The sequence below is a fragment of the Nesoenas mayeri genome (assembly GCF_963082525.1).
Source record: "Nesoenas mayeri genome assembly, chromosome: 3".
In the NCBI taxonomy this organism is placed as follows: Eukaryota; Metazoa; Chordata; class Aves; order Columbiformes; family Columbidae; genus Nesoenas; species Nesoenas mayeri.
The window spans coordinates 33216915-33234299 of NC_137544.1; the positions used below are offsets into that span (position 1 = coordinate 33216915).

General features: G+C 40.9%; 1 protein-coding gene across 2 annotated transcripts in view; it reads right to left on the reverse strand.

Moving 5' to 3' along the window:
* Nucleotides 1-17385, reverse strand: part of FILIP1 (filamin A interacting protein 1) — a gene marked incomplete at both ends in the record, with an annotated part of 64030 nt that overhangs the window by 481 nt on the left and 46164 nt on the right. Inside the window, 2 exons of one of the 2 annotated variants that reach the window (XM_080342457.1) lie at nucleotides 7435-7492; nucleotides 14418-17223. In XM_080342457.1, coding sequence (XP_080198583.1) covers nucleotides 7435-7492; nucleotides 14418-17223 — 2864 coding nt within the window. Of the gene's footprint in view, nucleotides 1-6813; nucleotides 7493-14417; nucleotides 17224-17385 lie in introns of those variants that run through there. The other variant, XM_080342456.1, reaches the window with a different exon arrangement.

The window sequence follows — 17385 nt, forward strand, 5'->3', positions numbered from 1 at the left end:
TTGCCACTGACATTAATGGGGATAAATTCCAGTCACAGCATGCTAAACTAAGTGTCGGTGTTGTCTTTGAAAGGCTGGGTTTAACTTTGCCCTGTGTGTAATGCAGGAGATCCCTGATGCTGATTCATGTCTGGACTCTGCTGAAATACTAATGACTCGGTCTTCTGTTCTTATATATATCTATATACAGTGCTCTCACAGGCAACTTTATTAATATAAGAATTTAGCTATCAATGGCATTTTCCTTTGAACAGGTGTATTTTATGCATTTCAAATAATATAACGCTACCATTGCTAACTAGAAACATACAATAATACATTTTCAGAAATACTCAATTTATGAATTCAACTTGTCTTTCTTAAGATTCCTTCCTCTCTTAAGAGTCTGAAGATTTCTCAAAATTTACATGACCAAATAAATGACACTAATTATATCATTATTCCCTTTTACATTTTTATTGACTTCTGCCTTTGTCTGCTTTTTAACTGATATCTGCAAGATGTTTGATTAAGTTACATTTTGAGAAGAAAGAAAAATCAAAATGTTTTCCATGTGCTCAATGTCAGAACTCAGAACTTTGCCACTAGATGGCAGATTCCAGTGATGCTTTTCATATGTGGTGACTCAGAAAAAGCAGGGTTAAGGCAACATTCGAGAAGATATGTCAAGGCATATGAAATAACAGAATTTCCCAAGTAGAAAGTATTTCTTTTCCATAGGATTCATCAATAACAAATGACTTTCAATAAATTACGTATACCAGTTCTCCCAAATATGAGCAATGAATGTGAAAGAACCACAAACTACAGTAAAATTTTACCTTACAGCCAGTGCTCTTCTCTAACTTCAAACTCTTGCGGGATATGATGTAAAAAGCTGCTTAATATCAGATTGTAACCTCAGGCAAAGTCTCCTATTAATTTTGATGGGAGTCACACAAATGCTATATGGAACTTTTTTTTTTTTTTAAATATTCACTATGCATATTATATTTGAATATGGAGTTTAGATACGAAATTCTAAAGACTAAATGGATAGCAGAAAAATATGCTCCTTGCAAAAGCTCAGTCACTGAATGAACAGCAAAAATACAAAGGTTTCTGAATCAGTCTTCTTCCTACAGACCCAATATAACAATTAGGCAGAAAAGAATAGGAGAAATAATTAAAAAATCAAATAATTTCTACTCCTAGTGTTCATTTGTTCATTCATTTCTCACACTCTTAGTTTGTTTATCAGTTTGTATTTGTAATGCTTAGATATATATAAATATAAATTATACACACACACTCTGGTTAATAAAAGAGATGTCTAAGCAGCTATTAGGCTAAAATTATAGTAGGGCAGATTTTGTCAGAAGTCTGTTGGACCACTCCCTGTAGGGATATGATTATATCTGTAGGAAAGGATTATATAAACTTTTCTAGGGTTATAGATGTGAATATTTCAAGGAGCTAAGAACTCACTTAAATAAAACAATTTATTGTAATGATAGGAAAAGAAAATGAAGATAATGTAAAGCTGCTAATTCTGCTTTCAGTCCCATTGATGTAAATCAGAACTTCTCCGGGAAAAACATCATTATTGGCTGGCCTATGGAAAATAGTTCATATAATGAAGCACATCAACTGACATTTTAACATATGAAGTTTAATTTCTCCTTATAATATATACAAACAAATAACACCAGATAATACAAAAATGTATATACCACAGACAACGCACGCCCAAGCAAGAGAAGATCATTATACATCAGTATTTCTATTCTTAAAATCCTGAAAATAGTTTTTAAAGGGAAGAACCATTCATATCCGAGTGATTCATACCTGACTCTGAGAGCTGGTAGCTCTGCACCTGAGAGTAGCTAACCGTGATTGCATCTTCCAAAAAGCCAAGTAAACACAGTGTGTAGTAGGGAGGAAGATTCAAAGTGAAGTTAACATTTATAATGAGAAATGTTGCATATAGTTTTGCCTGAGAGAGCTCAGGAAAAATCAAGGGAAAGAGGATAACTCATACTGATGTAGTGGAGAAAAACATTCCCCTAAATGAAAGCAAGTTCAAAAGATGAGCTCACAGATACTCCTGCCAGTAAACTACAGGTTTCTAAGCAACTCAGTGAAACTGCGCACTGATGTGTGATGGGAACATATAATTGGTCAGAAGACTGTCTGTTTCAGCTTATGCCAAGCACCTGAAACCCAGCAGGACGGTAGCTTACTCCCTTTAAAGACATGCTCTTCCACATCTGATCAGAGTTACTTAATATTCATGTAAATATGGAGCAGGTTTTAGAAAGTGTAGCATATTTCAGGCAGTACCATATGACTTGGCATCCAATGGGCATGAATCAACACGTTAACATGACTTTAGAGATTACTCACATGATGCTAATTACTATGTGCTGCAAGTGGTTTGAGGTGTTATACGTATATTCAGGAGAGTCACAAAGTGTTACTGGTTTTGGGGTTTTTGTTTGTTTGTTTGTTTTTTAATCGTACTAATAGGTGTTACGAAAGGAAATAAAGGTGGGCAACATAAATCATAATATCTGTTTTTCTTCTGTTATTTACTTGGCATGTTTACCGATCTGAGAGAAATCTCCCAGGCATTTGGGCTGAGGTTCTGTGCTCCTTCATTTTCAGTCACACTTATTCAAATGTATTTCTCTGCTAATGACTACATTAGCAATAGTCATATAAAACAGTAATGCAGGTGATGGGATCTAATATAAGTAACACGGTGGAAAACTTACTAGGAACAAAATTTTATATCACATCCGGAGAACTAAGGGTGCACCTTCTCAGTCCATATGTGCTGCCCATGAATGGGTTGACATTTTTCATGCTCTTCCACCCCTCCACCTTACTGCTGTCCTAAGCTGTATGTTCCCATCCCTGGTCTTGAGTTATCACAACTGCTATATGGCCACTCAGCCAGCCAGAATGGGGCATCTCTCCAGCTGACATTGAAACCTACCAAAAATACAAAGATTGGTTCTCAGCCAGCTCAGTTCCTGATGAAGCACTGTAACTATCATTAGTACTCTGAGTTGAGTGCATTTTGCTACTGAAACAGTTCTTCCACTTCATTAAAACAAAACCAAACCCAACAAAAAATCAATACAGAGAAAAAGGTAGGAGAGAGAAAGCATGAGTATGAGTCATTCTGGATCATCACCTGGGCAGAGGAAGGTTTGGTTTCTGCATTGTAATCCAGTCATGTAGAATACACAAACCCTGTAAATAAAGACCTTAATATTTTCCTATGAAGTGGTGTATCAGAGTTGGACTCTCTGGTGCCTAGTAGAATCTGAGGTCTGAGCAAATCTTGTCCTTTTGGTATTTCTGACATCACTGCCTTGCGTTCTTTCTTTGATGTTGTATGAAGATGAGCTCATGCTACATTCTTCCGCACAGTGGGGCACTGCTGAGGTCTTGCTCTTCTTCTCTGTCACCCTTTTCATTAAACTGGAGGAACTTCTTATTGTGGAGACTCCTATTGCATTGTCAGATTTGGTTGAAATTGGTTGATGTGTTCAATGTTATTCATCAATCAGGGGCAGATGGAGAGACGCATGAATACAGGCACTTCATTTTATAAGCAATTTTTTCACAGAAGGCCAGGCTCAAAGGCAGCCTTTGGAATAGGGACCAGAAGCCAGAGGGGCTCCCTCCTCCTTGTTTAATATCCTGAGTGCTCAACCACTCTCTGCTTAGTGAATACTGAAGCCTTCCATTAAGAATTTTTGCAGGAAGAAATAACACCACCTTCTTCCCCCTCAGCTGTCTGTTAGTGCCATTGGTGAACCTGGTTGGAGCTGACGTGGATTTGAGTCTCCTCAGTTGCTGGTGAGAACAGGGACCCATCTCCTACCTTTGAAGAAAGGTTTCAATCGAAAGCTTTTTAAAATAAGCAGCACTACCCCTACATTTGTGTGGTAATTTATCTACTAGGAGACATTCGTGATTCCACAATTACTTTAAAATAGTCACTGGTTTCCTATGCCTTCCTCCTTTCTTTTTCTGGCCTGAGAGCCTGGAACTAAGCTATGTTAAAGCTAACCTTTATGGTTTTTGCCAGATTTCTTTTAGTTCAGATCAGTTCCCCAGTTAAGTTCAAACACTCGTGTCAGCTCAAGGGACAACCACATGGAAGTGAGGACTTTCTTGGCTGGAGGTGACAAAGACAGAACTACAGCTTTTGACTCCAGCGTGGGGTTACATCCTGACTTTAAGTGACCATGAAATTGTGGCTTGACTTAAAGCCTGTAGAGGAAATACAAGAATATCTAGATTATGCATCTCGATTAGGTTGAAAGGCTGCAGTGCTATTTAAGTCACAACTGAAACACTGACTAAACAAAGGCAGTGGAAGAACTTCAAGAAGATCTTCAGGATGCCTCTGGGGCTTAGGCACTGTCTTTAGACTTGGTTGTCTAAATTGCCTTCTGGAGCTGACCTACTGAATGGAGAATCTTATTGCAGTCACTAAACATAACTGTCTTCAGATTCAGAGGAAATTCCAATATAATAGACACAGTTATGCTTCAACTTTTAAGACTTCTGAACTATAGGCTTTCTTTTTTCTTCATCTTACCCTTATTCTAGCTTTAAGAAACAAGACTCTCAGGTCACTTAAAACAGATGTCAAAAACTATGAGTACAACTAAATACCTATTTTTAGCTAACAATTAAACCAGTTGCCTGATTCCAACTTGTTTGGCTTCTGCTATGGAGCAGAAGTTTCTTTTTGTTGTGCTGCCCCTGGGAAAAATAACAGAATTCTTGGTCTGACCTGCCTGGAATTTCTTGAGTCCATCTCATGAAATCCTACGGACTCCACAAGAGTCATATCCAGCTTGAGCCTGCAGTTCTCGTTCAGTTGTGCTAATGTGTGTCCTGGATTTCAGGTACTGTAAGGCTGGCTTGTTTCTTTAGGTGAATTAGTTTCTCAGATCTCATGAAAAACAATTTTTTCAACCATGGATGCACAGAGAATATTGCCTTGGATATAGCAACAGTTAACTAAGGAACTAAGTTTATTTGAAACAAGGATCTGAAAAAGAAGGTGCGAGGCAGCTGTAGTTTATCACTGTATCAAGCCACATTAGCTTGGGGCTCATGTTCACAATATTATTTAAACGACTGTTTTGACCTGAAGACTTGCTTCAGTGCCAGTATTTAGAGTAAATATCCAGCAAAAAGCTCTTAATAATGTGTTTTCTTCAAATATCTGCTCAAAAGTCTATGTTACAATAAGAACAGTAAGATCTTGGCAACAATTTATTGACAAATTGAGGCTGTTAAGTGATAACAATTAATTAAGTGGATCTGATGTATTTCTGGCATAGTAACTCACATTGCTTTCTAATTCCAGTTTCCAAGTTTCATCTGAAATACTGGGAATCGAGTGTTATGAAAAATGCTGCTAATACAAATCTGATTTTCAGATGTCATATGAATCAGAACCTTAAAATTAAGAGGTACTGCAGGTGCTACATGTGTAAAAATTGAAACCTACTTATTTTCTGATATGGCCACAGCTTATAAACAACCGACAAAATGTCCTTCATATGAATAACAAAATGCAAGCTTCACACTGGGATAATGGCCATATCTGGATCTTAACTTGGAGAGCAATGCAAAGTGCAGACTTGAAGACTAAACATTGCTTGGATTTAACAGAATTTTGCTCAACTTCTGTGGCAGATTCTTCCATCAAATCTCCTCTCCCAAACAGAAAGCCATTTACTATTTCAGCCACTGGTGCATTTTCTTTTCTGTGAATTGTATTTCGTATTTATTGGTGGTCTTCCTGCCTTGCCTTCTGAAAGCTATTCCTAACCACTTGGTCCTTTACAGATTGCTGTGGTGGTTGAGGTATTATATTAGCTTTAAAAACCCACATTTATCGGTCTGCTCAGCTCCATCTCTTTTGTCTGTGGAAATGGATCACTTAATGGAAATGCTCTTTAATATTTTTACTGTTATTAAATAAACCATCATAACAATCATCAGCATCCACACCATTTCCATGCTGGAACCACTCCTTAAAACATGCTTAAAAGTGCAAACATATAAATGAGGAAATCACAAAGAGGGAAGGAAAAATGATGAATCTCCATGGTACTGTGAGGTGGTCTGTATTTAAGACAAATTATTTCAAACAACTGAGAATTGAGAGTAATTTCCATACCAAACCCTATCTCTTTCACTGTCTGTACCTGAGCTGTGCCTTTAGATAGCGATTTCTGCCACCAGCAGTCTGTGTTTACTTCCCCTCTAAGACACAAGGATGCTTGGCAACTAAGGATTATATATAGCACAAGTCCATCCAATCAGGAAAACTGCAAATGTAGTGAACTCAATGGAGTGACTTGCTTCATAGCCTTTAGCAGTCTTTGGAGCAGGCACAAATGGACTGTATCGATTTTAGCCAGATCAATGTTTCTTAAGCTTTTTCTAAAGACTAAACACCCTTTGGCTCACTTGCCTTCATCTGACCCCTGAGCTGGCAGTAACCCAGTGTGTGTAAGTCAGAGACCTGGCTGTAACTACTATCTACAAGCCTTAACCCCCTTTGTAAGAAGTAACCTGCTGCTTACTACTGGTGCTGCCTAACACTGTGCAACCTCCCTACCCCCTGGAATTTGTAACTGCTTTAAGAAAGCAGCTCACCACTGAGAAACACTGATTTGGATGGGAGACTCCTAGAGAGATGGCTGGTCACACAGTGCCCATCCTTTCTCTCTTCCCCTCCCTCCCAAACCTGAGGTATGAGCTTTCATTAAAAAAGGGCCCCAAGTGTGCTGTCTCCTGGCATTGCTTCCCTAGGATATGTGGCATCTCACAAGATGTGATCACAGGCAGTGTCCCATGCAGTGGTGAAGGTGGAAAGTGATCTGTTAAGGTGGAAGAGCCGATTAAGGTAGAAGTGAACAAACCTCCTTCCATCTATTAAAAAGTGATCAAGTCTATCAATAAGAAACCCTGGGCTAGATTAATAACCTAGTGCAGTTGCCCCATCCCTGCTTCCCAAGCTGAAAATCTTCCTGGCACACTACTTTTTGGATGGCCTTTCTTTTTTTTTTTTTTTTAAGTTCAGTAAGAAAAGAAAAGGATGTTGTTACTTGAGTAGTCAGTGCACACACTTATTAGTTTGTTGTGAGTGATGGCTGCAGAACTCCATTAGTACGGGCAAACGTGAGGAACTACACAGACAGGGGTCTGACTTCCATGGTAGCAGTAAAACCTGCAGAACATACCCCCTGAGCCACCGCCATCAGCCCTGACCCCCGCCCAGGGAGGAAGAGCTGCTGGCTGAAGATTTCTTCAGTTCTATTTTCATAGACTGAGTCTCGGCACGAGGCTCGAATTTTGTCACATTTCCTGCTCCAGGGGCTGCCACTACTGGCTTTCCTGCTTTCATACCTTTTGACACAGGAATGCGGGTGGGTGCAGGTCTCAGGGATGACCCATCCTGTCCTGTCTGCAAAATAGAGAGACAGAGAGAATTTACACGAACAGAGGACTTTTTCTTCTCATTTATGTTCATCTTATACTTTTCATTGGCTCTTCATTCACCTCTCAAGCAACAATGTCCCAGATCATATTTATCGGCAAATTAATGTTCACCTTTGAAACCTGGTTGTAGCAAATGCTGCTACAGTAGGGCCAGAGGTACAAAGTCAGCATCAAACAAGTTTCCCACAGCTGAGGTCCAGTGTTTTGGATCAGGATATGATAGGGATGGGAATCCCCACAAAATCCTAATTCCACAGCATGACACTGTGCAGGATGGCCTTAGAGGCTACCAAAGCGCTGGCTTAGATGTCAGACAGGTACAATATTAGCATCTTGTACAGAGACTAGCACATGCCCTCAAAAAAGTCTGGCCACGTGAGGCTAATGCTGAACCCAGACTAAGTGCCATATTTTCAGAGATGAGCAAGATTTCTCAGCACTATAGATAAAATTGAACTTCGCTTCCCAAAGTACGCAAGAGCCATGGCTGGGGCCTCTTGTTTCTGCATTGGGAAGTGCAAGGGGCTGGGAGAAAGAGACAGAGCAAAGATTTGGGTTTCCTTTTCCTTCAGCTTTGGGAGGAGGGATGTGGGAGAGGGCTCTCCTCCTCCAAGCCCTATCCACAGCTTAGTCAACTCTGGTGAGGGTGAAGCAGGCAGCCCAGTTTTCCAGGGATGCCTCAAAGCAGCGCAGAGATGGTTATTTTATGGTCTCTTCCAGTCTGCTGCCCTGGACAACAGCCTAACAAGCACACTTACCCTCAAGTTTGAGGGCTTCAGAGTGAAAACAAAAAATAGAAACTGCCTCAGTGGCTGAGGACCCAAGCACATGACTGGCAGACCCAACATGGCTCCTACCAGGGATCTGTGCCCTTCTGGATCACCAGCTGGGGGTCAGGCCGGCTATCCTATAGCTTTGAAAATGGCCATCAGTACATACGTCTAGGCAACTGAATCCCGCTGTGTCAGTGCACAGAGTACTTGCACAGGACAAAAAGAACCAAAAGGGTCAACTGGTATTTTCTGTCTCCATTGGCCAGATAATGTTGCACATACTCTGCAAGGCCAACACTGGAAGATACCCCTCATGGATCATGACCTAATGAAAATACCATGACAATTTTGAAAGGAAAATGTATTTTACCTTCTGCAGTGTGCAATACAGAAAGAAATGTTAATGGGTCCAACTTCAGTGTCTCAGCTGAATTTCACATGAGACTTTTTTCTGTTTAGATAATGGACAAAGACTTTCATCTCACAAAAGAGAACACTTTTCATGAGATCCTGGAATCCTAGCTAGACCCATCTGCTAAATAACTAAATTCTACAACTTATGACATGGAAGCAAAATAAAACTAAACTGCTGAAATAGGATGGATTAGGGGATCATGTGATTGCAACATGTATTTGCATATTTACTTTAAAATGCTAATTAAAAAATGCTCCATGAAGAAGCATTTTTCTCTCTCAAAGGATTTCCAGCCAGTAGCATCAGAGCCTTCTGTCTGCATCCTGAGTATTCAAAGGAAAACCATTCCTTAATCTTCTAAGAACGGTTCAAACCCACATGTGTATACCAAAAAAAAAATCACAATTGGAAAACTTGAATGCTGTCTGCCTGGCAGGAAGGAAGCCATTTTCAATAACTAAAAGCAACATTTACAATAGCAGTCTAAAGGCTAATATGGAACTCACATGTAGATGTCAAAACAAGTTAGGCCCATACAATTCTGTAGGGCAAAACATACAAATGCATTCCAGCAGCCTTGGAAAATATGTCAACATCCCAGGGAACCCAAATGACAAACATCTTGTACTCCCTGAAAGAGCTCCACAGTGTGTAAACATGAGGCAATCAAATGAAGTAGCTGGAATCTCAGGCATTTCTTCAGCTTTATTCACATGTAAATTATTAACTAAGGATTTGGGCGCTTTCAAGTTACTCATTTCAAGCCTAAATCACTCAAAAGCACTTTGAAAAGCACTCTAACTTGCTTAGTTGCCCTCCTTGTGGCATACTAACATGTTGATCATATGAAGTTAATGCCTGCTTCACGGGCAGCTGGAAAAGCATTTTGTGTTGGCTAAGCCACCACAAATGGCACAAAGGTGGCTCTTCAGCAAGCAGTCCCCTTTGGGGAGAGTGACTGGGTACACAGGCAGGGGACACTCTCTGGTATGCATCTGTAGCGTCTATGGCAGAGAACTCACATGTCCCTCTGTCTCTCGATCATTTCTTCCAAGAAGCAAGCTCTCAGCAATTCCCTCCAGCTCTGTTTGCAGGCTGCTGTCATCTGGTTGATACAGGAATGTGGCTCCAACCAGCAACCAACTCTCAGGCAGCCAGCACAGAGTTCCTGAGTTGTGGGATGCAGAGTGATGCTGGCTGGCTCTGAGCTGACAGTACGTGGTGCTGGAGCTACCCACGGAGGCCAGAGTGACGTTAGTATATACATTACTGAGAGTGAGATAAATAACATGCAGCAGCTAAGCTGGTTAGGTCGATAATCAGCGCTCACTGCAGACACTGGCAAGTATATTAAGCAGTGAGGTTGCAGTAAGGGTGGACAGTCCCATTAAAGGAAGAAAAGCAATTTGAATGTACAGAATATTTAGCAGGTTTTTGTGGTTTATAACAGATCCTGCTTAGTGCATTTTTTATCGATGTGCAAAAAGAGTACTTTCGTGCACACATTCACTTTTGGAATATTTTAATAACAAAGGTGCTTTTTCAGCACTTGCTCCCAATCATATCAGGGACCACCTTGCCCTGGATGGAAATGGTCCATTTCAGTGGTTAACACAGATATCTAGTGTAATTTTAATGCCCTGGGCTACTCAAGCTGTCTGCACAGGGCTGGTAGATAAGACAGAGGACCCAAGGAGACCCACGACCTCTGATGAAGCAGCTGGAAGCTAGGTAAGCTACTTGACAACACTTAAAATGACACCGAAGAAGTGTGTTTTAGCAACTGAAGGGTGGGACTTGAGGCTAGTCAATACAGTCAGTGGAGCCCAGTGGACAATTTAGCTCACACTGACGGGTGCAGCATCTCTGCTGAATCAGCTCCAGTCTCCATGGAGCACAGGGCTTGGTGCCGACAAGGGGACTGGTGACTGGAGACTGACTCAGTTGCCCTCACTGAGGCATGTTGTGCTCTCTGAGGTATCCTGTCAGCTTCCCCTGCAGAAAGGTCCAGGTCCATGTCATACCTCCCAGCCTCATGCACAAGCCTCAGCTGCCACAGGGCATGCAAAGCACCATGCACCTCTGTACCAGTGAGCGAGCTGACCCCTGGATCTTCAGTAACTCTAACAGAAGCTTAGAGCGTATATGGGACACCTACAGAGAACTAAATTTAGATGCCGATCTCAGCCTTATAGCTTTAACGTGTGCCCAGCTAGCTCTGGCACCTTGCAGCCTTTTGGCCATGCCCGCTGCTTCGGGCACAGGATGCCCTGCGTGGTTGGTGCGGTGCCACCATGCTGGCTCTGCTGCAGCCGGGATTCCCTCTGCTCCCTGCAGATCTGCACGTCACCGGATTCACCATGTACCCTGGCAGCATAAACAGCCAGCAGAGGATGCCAGGCTTGTAGGAGGTGGGGAGCACAGGGATGAAGTAATTACGTTTGGCTACCATCCTGGTAGCCAAAGAAGATCAAAATTCACCAGCAATCCTATAGCCAAATGTAAGGCCTAAATCAAAACACAGGCTATAGGCATCACAGTTGTTCTTCTCCCAAAGAATATTTGCTTTTATTCTTTGTTTTTGTTTTTTTTTTTAAATGTAAACTATAAACTGTCCTGGAAACAGGGACTTAGGGTAACATGCTAAGGCAAGACTAACAACCAGGCTACAGTTTCAGGTTCATTCTGGCCTGCATATCCTCTGGTCTCATTGTATTTAATTCTTCATTGTGGTCCACCCGTGATTAAAAAAAAATCATCTGCTAGGTCTGCTAGGGAAGTCCAAGTATTTTCCTGGGAGTGGGTTTGATTCTAACCAAGCTAAGAAGGACCAAACCAAATTTTTTCCACTTCTGTGGTAATTACCCAAATCCATAGGCCATCATATAAAAGGCATTTACCAGCTTAGGGTTTGGTTGTTGTTTGTGCGTTTGTTTAATGAAAGTGGCAATGGTTCTGTTAAATGCTGAATTCAATCCAACTAGCCAAACAGTCTCCTGCCATGGAGGACCCTGTGGGACTGGGCTAGGCTGGGTGGCAGCGCTGGTGCGATGAGGCCAAGCTGATCCACTGGCCAGCCCTGGGTTCCTGCAGCAGGCAGGACATAAGTGCCTCCGAAATATTTGGGTCCAATGAGTTCTAGTGCCAGTGGAGAAACAGTCACTGACTGTTTTTCGGTTGATCAAGTGCTCAAAAATCTCCCCAGTTTTCCTTCAGGTGCCTCTGTTCTTTGGGTCAGGGTTTCATTTTCTCTAAAATCAAAACTGTTGCAGGCTCAGAAGAGGCTTTGTATTAGGGAAATAGAGTGTATGTCAGTGTAAATCAATACAACCATAACACTCCTTAATCTGTGGGATTCATGGGATTCAAAAATCATCATGGTCCATCATGAAATCACAGTCTCTGGTTTTGGGCTCACACATGCAGGGATAAGTACCGTGGTACCAGGGTAACTTCACCTGCAGTACTGAACATAACCCTATAAATTCAAATTGAAAGAAGAGTTAAGTGTTTTCAAATATGAAAACAGTAACCACAAATTTGTTATAGCAACAGATGAGAGCTAGGAATTTGAGAATCTGTAGCTTGACACTGCATTGGTACATTGTACAAAGCATCTGTATGAGGAGAGTTAAGGAAGAAATTAAAGGCAGTGAGCTAAGAAAGAAGTTTTGTATCAGTTTGTCTTATTTGATTTTATTAACTTAACCCTCAAAATTATATCAGTGTTGGTTTCTTCTAGGGTTACTGAGTAAATGATCATGACTTGTTTTTTTCTGACTAGAGGTACTGAAATGCATTTGTAAAGTAGTCATTTGCAAAACAGATGGCGAATATTCAGGGTTTGGGTTTTTTTTTTCAGAATGATAGGGAGGAAAAGGCACATTTGGGCTTGTTCAAAGTTCCCTGCTTATCTGACTAGGGACCTTAAAAACAAAGGGAAGCATTACATAAAGTAAATCTTATGGTTGAACTATTTTCCTTACATTCCAAATCAGGGAGGATGAAGTGAAGAAAGAAGTCACTTTTTAGCCAGATGACCAAAAAAACCAAAAAAGTTTTATCAGCTATGGTTCAGTGCATTATCACAGTAGAGACACACGTCTAGTAAAAAAGAATGAGAAACTCTTAAAAAAAAGTTTTCCAAGCTTCTGAGAGGCAAAGGAGTTTGTAAATGAATTAATTCAAGACCTTTTAAAAAATGAACAGCTGCCTCTAGTATGTAGGAAAACACTGTATCTACAACATATTTTATATATATATATATATATATATATATGTGGAAAGAAAAAGCATACACTTGTGCAATCCCAAGTAGATCTGTATGATGAATGCAAGTTTTCTTAAATCAGGGGGCTTAAATGGGAATGGCAGCCTCTCTCCAAAAGTGTAGAAGTGTATCTTAAATACAGTTTGACGTTTCAGCTTGGAGATGCCTGAAGAGGCATGTTGTAGGGGTCTGCAGGATCCTGAGCGGCACGGACAAACAAACGGGATGACTATTCAGTATTTGTCAGGATACAAGAAAGAAGCTGTAACCAATGAAGGTATTGCATAAAAGGTACCAAACAAAAGAGCATTTTTCCCAGAGCCCACAACCAAATTCACTGCCCCCTGATGTTGTGGAAACAACAGTATAAATGAGTTCAAAAAGCAATTAGAAGAATAAATAGAAGAAAACTCTGCCACGGTCTATTAAACACAAAGATGTGGCTACAGGCCCTGGTTCAGAAAGAAATACCCACCTATTGCCAAAAACTGCGAACAGACGCTGGAAACATTACTGCACGTTTACCCACTTAAAATAATCTTCCCCTAAGCATCTGCTACAGGCTCTGTCTAGCTAAATAAGCTTTTGGACTAATTCAATACTGCTGGTTCTGTATTTTGGTTAAATTCTTCTTTCCCAGGGTATTTCCAACTAAAACAATGCAAAATAGTAAACCTTGGTGGAGGACTATCAATAAATATTGTTCAATGTGTTCAGAGACAGAGGTGAGAGACTGATTTAAGTAAGATTTTGTACGAAACAGAAGACAAGGAAGCCAACATAGAGGCACAGAGAGAAAGCAGGAAAAATATATTAGAAGAAGCACTATTGTCATGTGGTCCTAATAAAAGCTGAAAATTTCAGAGGAACAGAAAGAGCTTTAGTATTTACTGGCCAAAAGAGACCTGAGGCTGTAAGCAATGATACCACATCTGGCTATTTATTCCTCTGGAGTTCAGGATTAATTGAATGACAAATATAATGGGATTATACCAAAGAAATACCAGCCTGCATGCTTGGACTCTAAAGACCTGCCAGCCGGGCCAAAAATCATCATGGCTATTTTCAGAAGTCGGAAATTGCATTCACCGAAAATAAAAATAGTTTCCTGCTCTGTCATTTCCATCATTCTTTGACACTGTCTCTCACTTGCAATTTTACAGGATTTACATAATTTTCAGTAACTTTGCAGGGACTTCTTTCCAAAGTTACTCCTTTGGGAGGCAGTGCCAAAAGTACACCAGCATCCACCATTGGTACAAAAATATCCAATTCTGTCAAATTGTGATTTTATAGTTAAGTTCATACCTGAAACAAATGTAGGGAAATCAAGAGTTTCTCCTCACCCCACCCATTCTTTCTGGTGTCTCAAACTCAAACTTTGGTTTCCCTCCTCACCATGAAGACTACAGATTAAGACTACGCTGCTTACCACTGATTGTGTTCCTCGTGTGGAAGATGTCGTAGCAGGCGTTATAGTGATAGTGCTTGTCACCTTGCTTGCTGCAGGTCGTGAGGACAGGTTGTTCCGGGGCGATCGAAGGACGGTACCGGTCACAACTTCTTTTTCTGCTGCTATGTTGACTGGTCTGACTGTTATCACAGGACTCGCACCGTCAGGTGCGGCACCAGGAGAGCGTTTAAACTGGGAACCCAAGTGGATGTGGATTTTGTTGTCTTCTGTCGTAATAATGTTGGCGTTGGCATTGTACTTGCGGATTGGAGTCGGGACAGTTTGTTTTTCTGGTGTTACTTTGAAGACAGCCCTTCCCATGGTCATATCTTGTGACTGCGGAGTGACAGAGATTTCTGCCGGTGCTGCGGATGTTGATACTGTCATGATCTGAATTGGTGATGTAGGTCTGTCGGCGAAGGGTGCTCTCCCTCCTTCTGGGGACTTTTCCCTGGAGAATGTTGTTATAGTGACCGGAGACATAGAACGATCTGAACCCAGGGGACTTTCACTGCCTTTCCCTTTTTGGGGCATAACGTTTGGAGAAGGAATGATGGTTATTCGCGGCTTCTGATTTCCCAAAGTAGGAATGACAGTGGTACTTGAAAAAAACTCCTCTGAGGTTGGACTGGTTATCTCCAAAGTAGCTGTGCTGTTTTCATGGTCCGGTGTCACCCGAATATGAAGAGGCTGACCCTGCTTTGGTGAAAGGACAACCTCTCCAGGATGCGCTGGACTGCCATGGGTTCGGGCTCCTTTATCAGGAGTCACCTGAGCCCCAGTTTCCCTCTTTCTCATCCACGGTATCCAGGATTTCCTCATTGCAAGTTCATTTGCTGCTGGAGGATATCTCTCGAGCACTGAAGAGCGCTCCATGGGCTTTTTCAGACCTACCTGCCGCAGATTGCTCATTATGTGATTCTCTTCCTGGAAGGATTTCCTTATAAACACTGCTGGAGTTTCTTCCTCTGCTGCTTCACTGCTCACAGCATCTGTTTGCACACCGGTGGACGTCACGGGAACATCAACCATTCTTCGTCCATTTATGCTGGGCCTCAAAGCACGGCTGTAACGCTTGGAAAGCTCCAGCTCCCTTGTCAGGTTCAGAACTTCCTGCCCCATGCTCTTGTTTTTATTTTCTTCTTCCATAAACCTTTGCTGCAGAACCGAATAATCAACTTGGAGCTGAGAAAGCTGGTCTTCTTTGTTCATCAACTCGTGGATTTTTTCCTTAAGAGCCTGAACTTCTGCTGTCAAATCTCTGCTTTTGGCCTCTTCCAGACGAAACCTATGCCTCAACTCTGCCTCCTGGCTCACTGCTTCACCTTTTTCGATTGCTTTGGTTTTGGCAATCTGGAGCTTCATCTCCTCCAGCTGTTGAGAAAGAAAGTTAGCTTTATCCTGCTCAGTCCTAAATTTCTGCTCTAGCTGATCATATTCATCTTCTGTCTTCATCAAATCTCCTTCAACCACTTCCAATTGTTTGAGACGTTTCTTCAGTCTTTCAATTTCAACAGTAAGTTCTTTAATCTTGTTGTCCTCATGACAACCATGCTCTGGTCCTTTCCTGCTTCGACCTCTTGTAATTTCTCTTTCCACTTCCTCCATACCATCAATTCTCTTCTTTAACAGGTCAACTCTACAGCTTAGTTCTGAGGATTTTTCTTCTTCACTTCTCAATTTACCTATTAACTCATCCCTTTCCTTTGTCAAACTAGACACTTTTTCCTCCATTTCAGATTTCAGTTTCAAAAATTTCTTACTTTCTTCTATCAGTTTCTCTGTTACATCCATAACTTTCCCTTGTTCAACTTTAAAATTCCTGTTCAGATTTTCAACCTTTTTTTCCTCCTGTTTGATTTTTTCCATCATATTTTTTCGTTCATCAACCAACATTACAGTAAATGACTTCAGCTTTGTAAGGTCATCTTTTAAGCTTATTTCAGCCTTTTCCAACTTGCTTTCTGATGCCTCAAGGTCTTTCACTCGAGTCTTTACCACTTCCAACTCATTTATTAAATCCTTAGTCAAATTCTTTTCTTTCTCCAAGTTTATGTGTAGCTGAGTGCATTCAGACTTACTTCTACTGAAAGCCTCTTCCAGCTTCTCTAGTTCTGACATTCTTTTCTGCAATTTTTCCACTTCAAGTTTCAACTCTTTGCTATGATGCTCTTCCTCTTGCAGCTTATTTTTCAGCTCTTTACACTGGGACTCAGTTTTTGTGATCTCTTCGTCTTTCCCCTCCATTTCAAGCACACGCTTGCGGAGGTTTTCCACTTCGGCCATTAAGCTAGAGTTCCCACATTCCCCTTTTGCTATTTTATCTCTTAGTTCTTGAAGTTCTTCCTCAGCTTTTTGAAGATTTTTGTTAGTCTCTTCTAGCTCCTCTATTCTGCGACTCAGCCCCACTAGCTTAAGCCTTAGCTGTCTATTATGTGACTCTTGGTTAGCCAGTTTAGCAGTCATCTCCTCATGTTCTTGAGAAAATGATGATGTTTTCAGTTCAAGTTCTGCCTCTAACTTCATCAGTTTTTGTCCATCTTCTTTTGTTTTTGCACTAATAATTTTCAGCTTTTCTTCTTCTTCCTTTAGTTTTTGATTTAAGTCCTGTATCTTCTGGCTTTGTTGACCAAGTTGTTCAATATGCATTTGTCTCTCATCCACCAGCATGAGTGCAAATGATTTGAGCTTGACTAGTTCTTCTCTTAGTTTATTGAGTCTCTTTGTATGTTCCTTCTCCTTCCGGGCTTGATAGATCTTCTCCTGCTCAAGAAGTTTCTTCAACCTAAAACAAGTTAGAAGAGATGCATTGAATGAAAAAAAAAAATTAAAAGTATTCTGGTGTATTTCTCCATTTCTTAAATCACCTTCATTTTATCTTTTTTTTTTTTTTTCCATTAATAACCTAGGTAGTGTTTCAAGAAATAATTACCTATTACAGTTACAT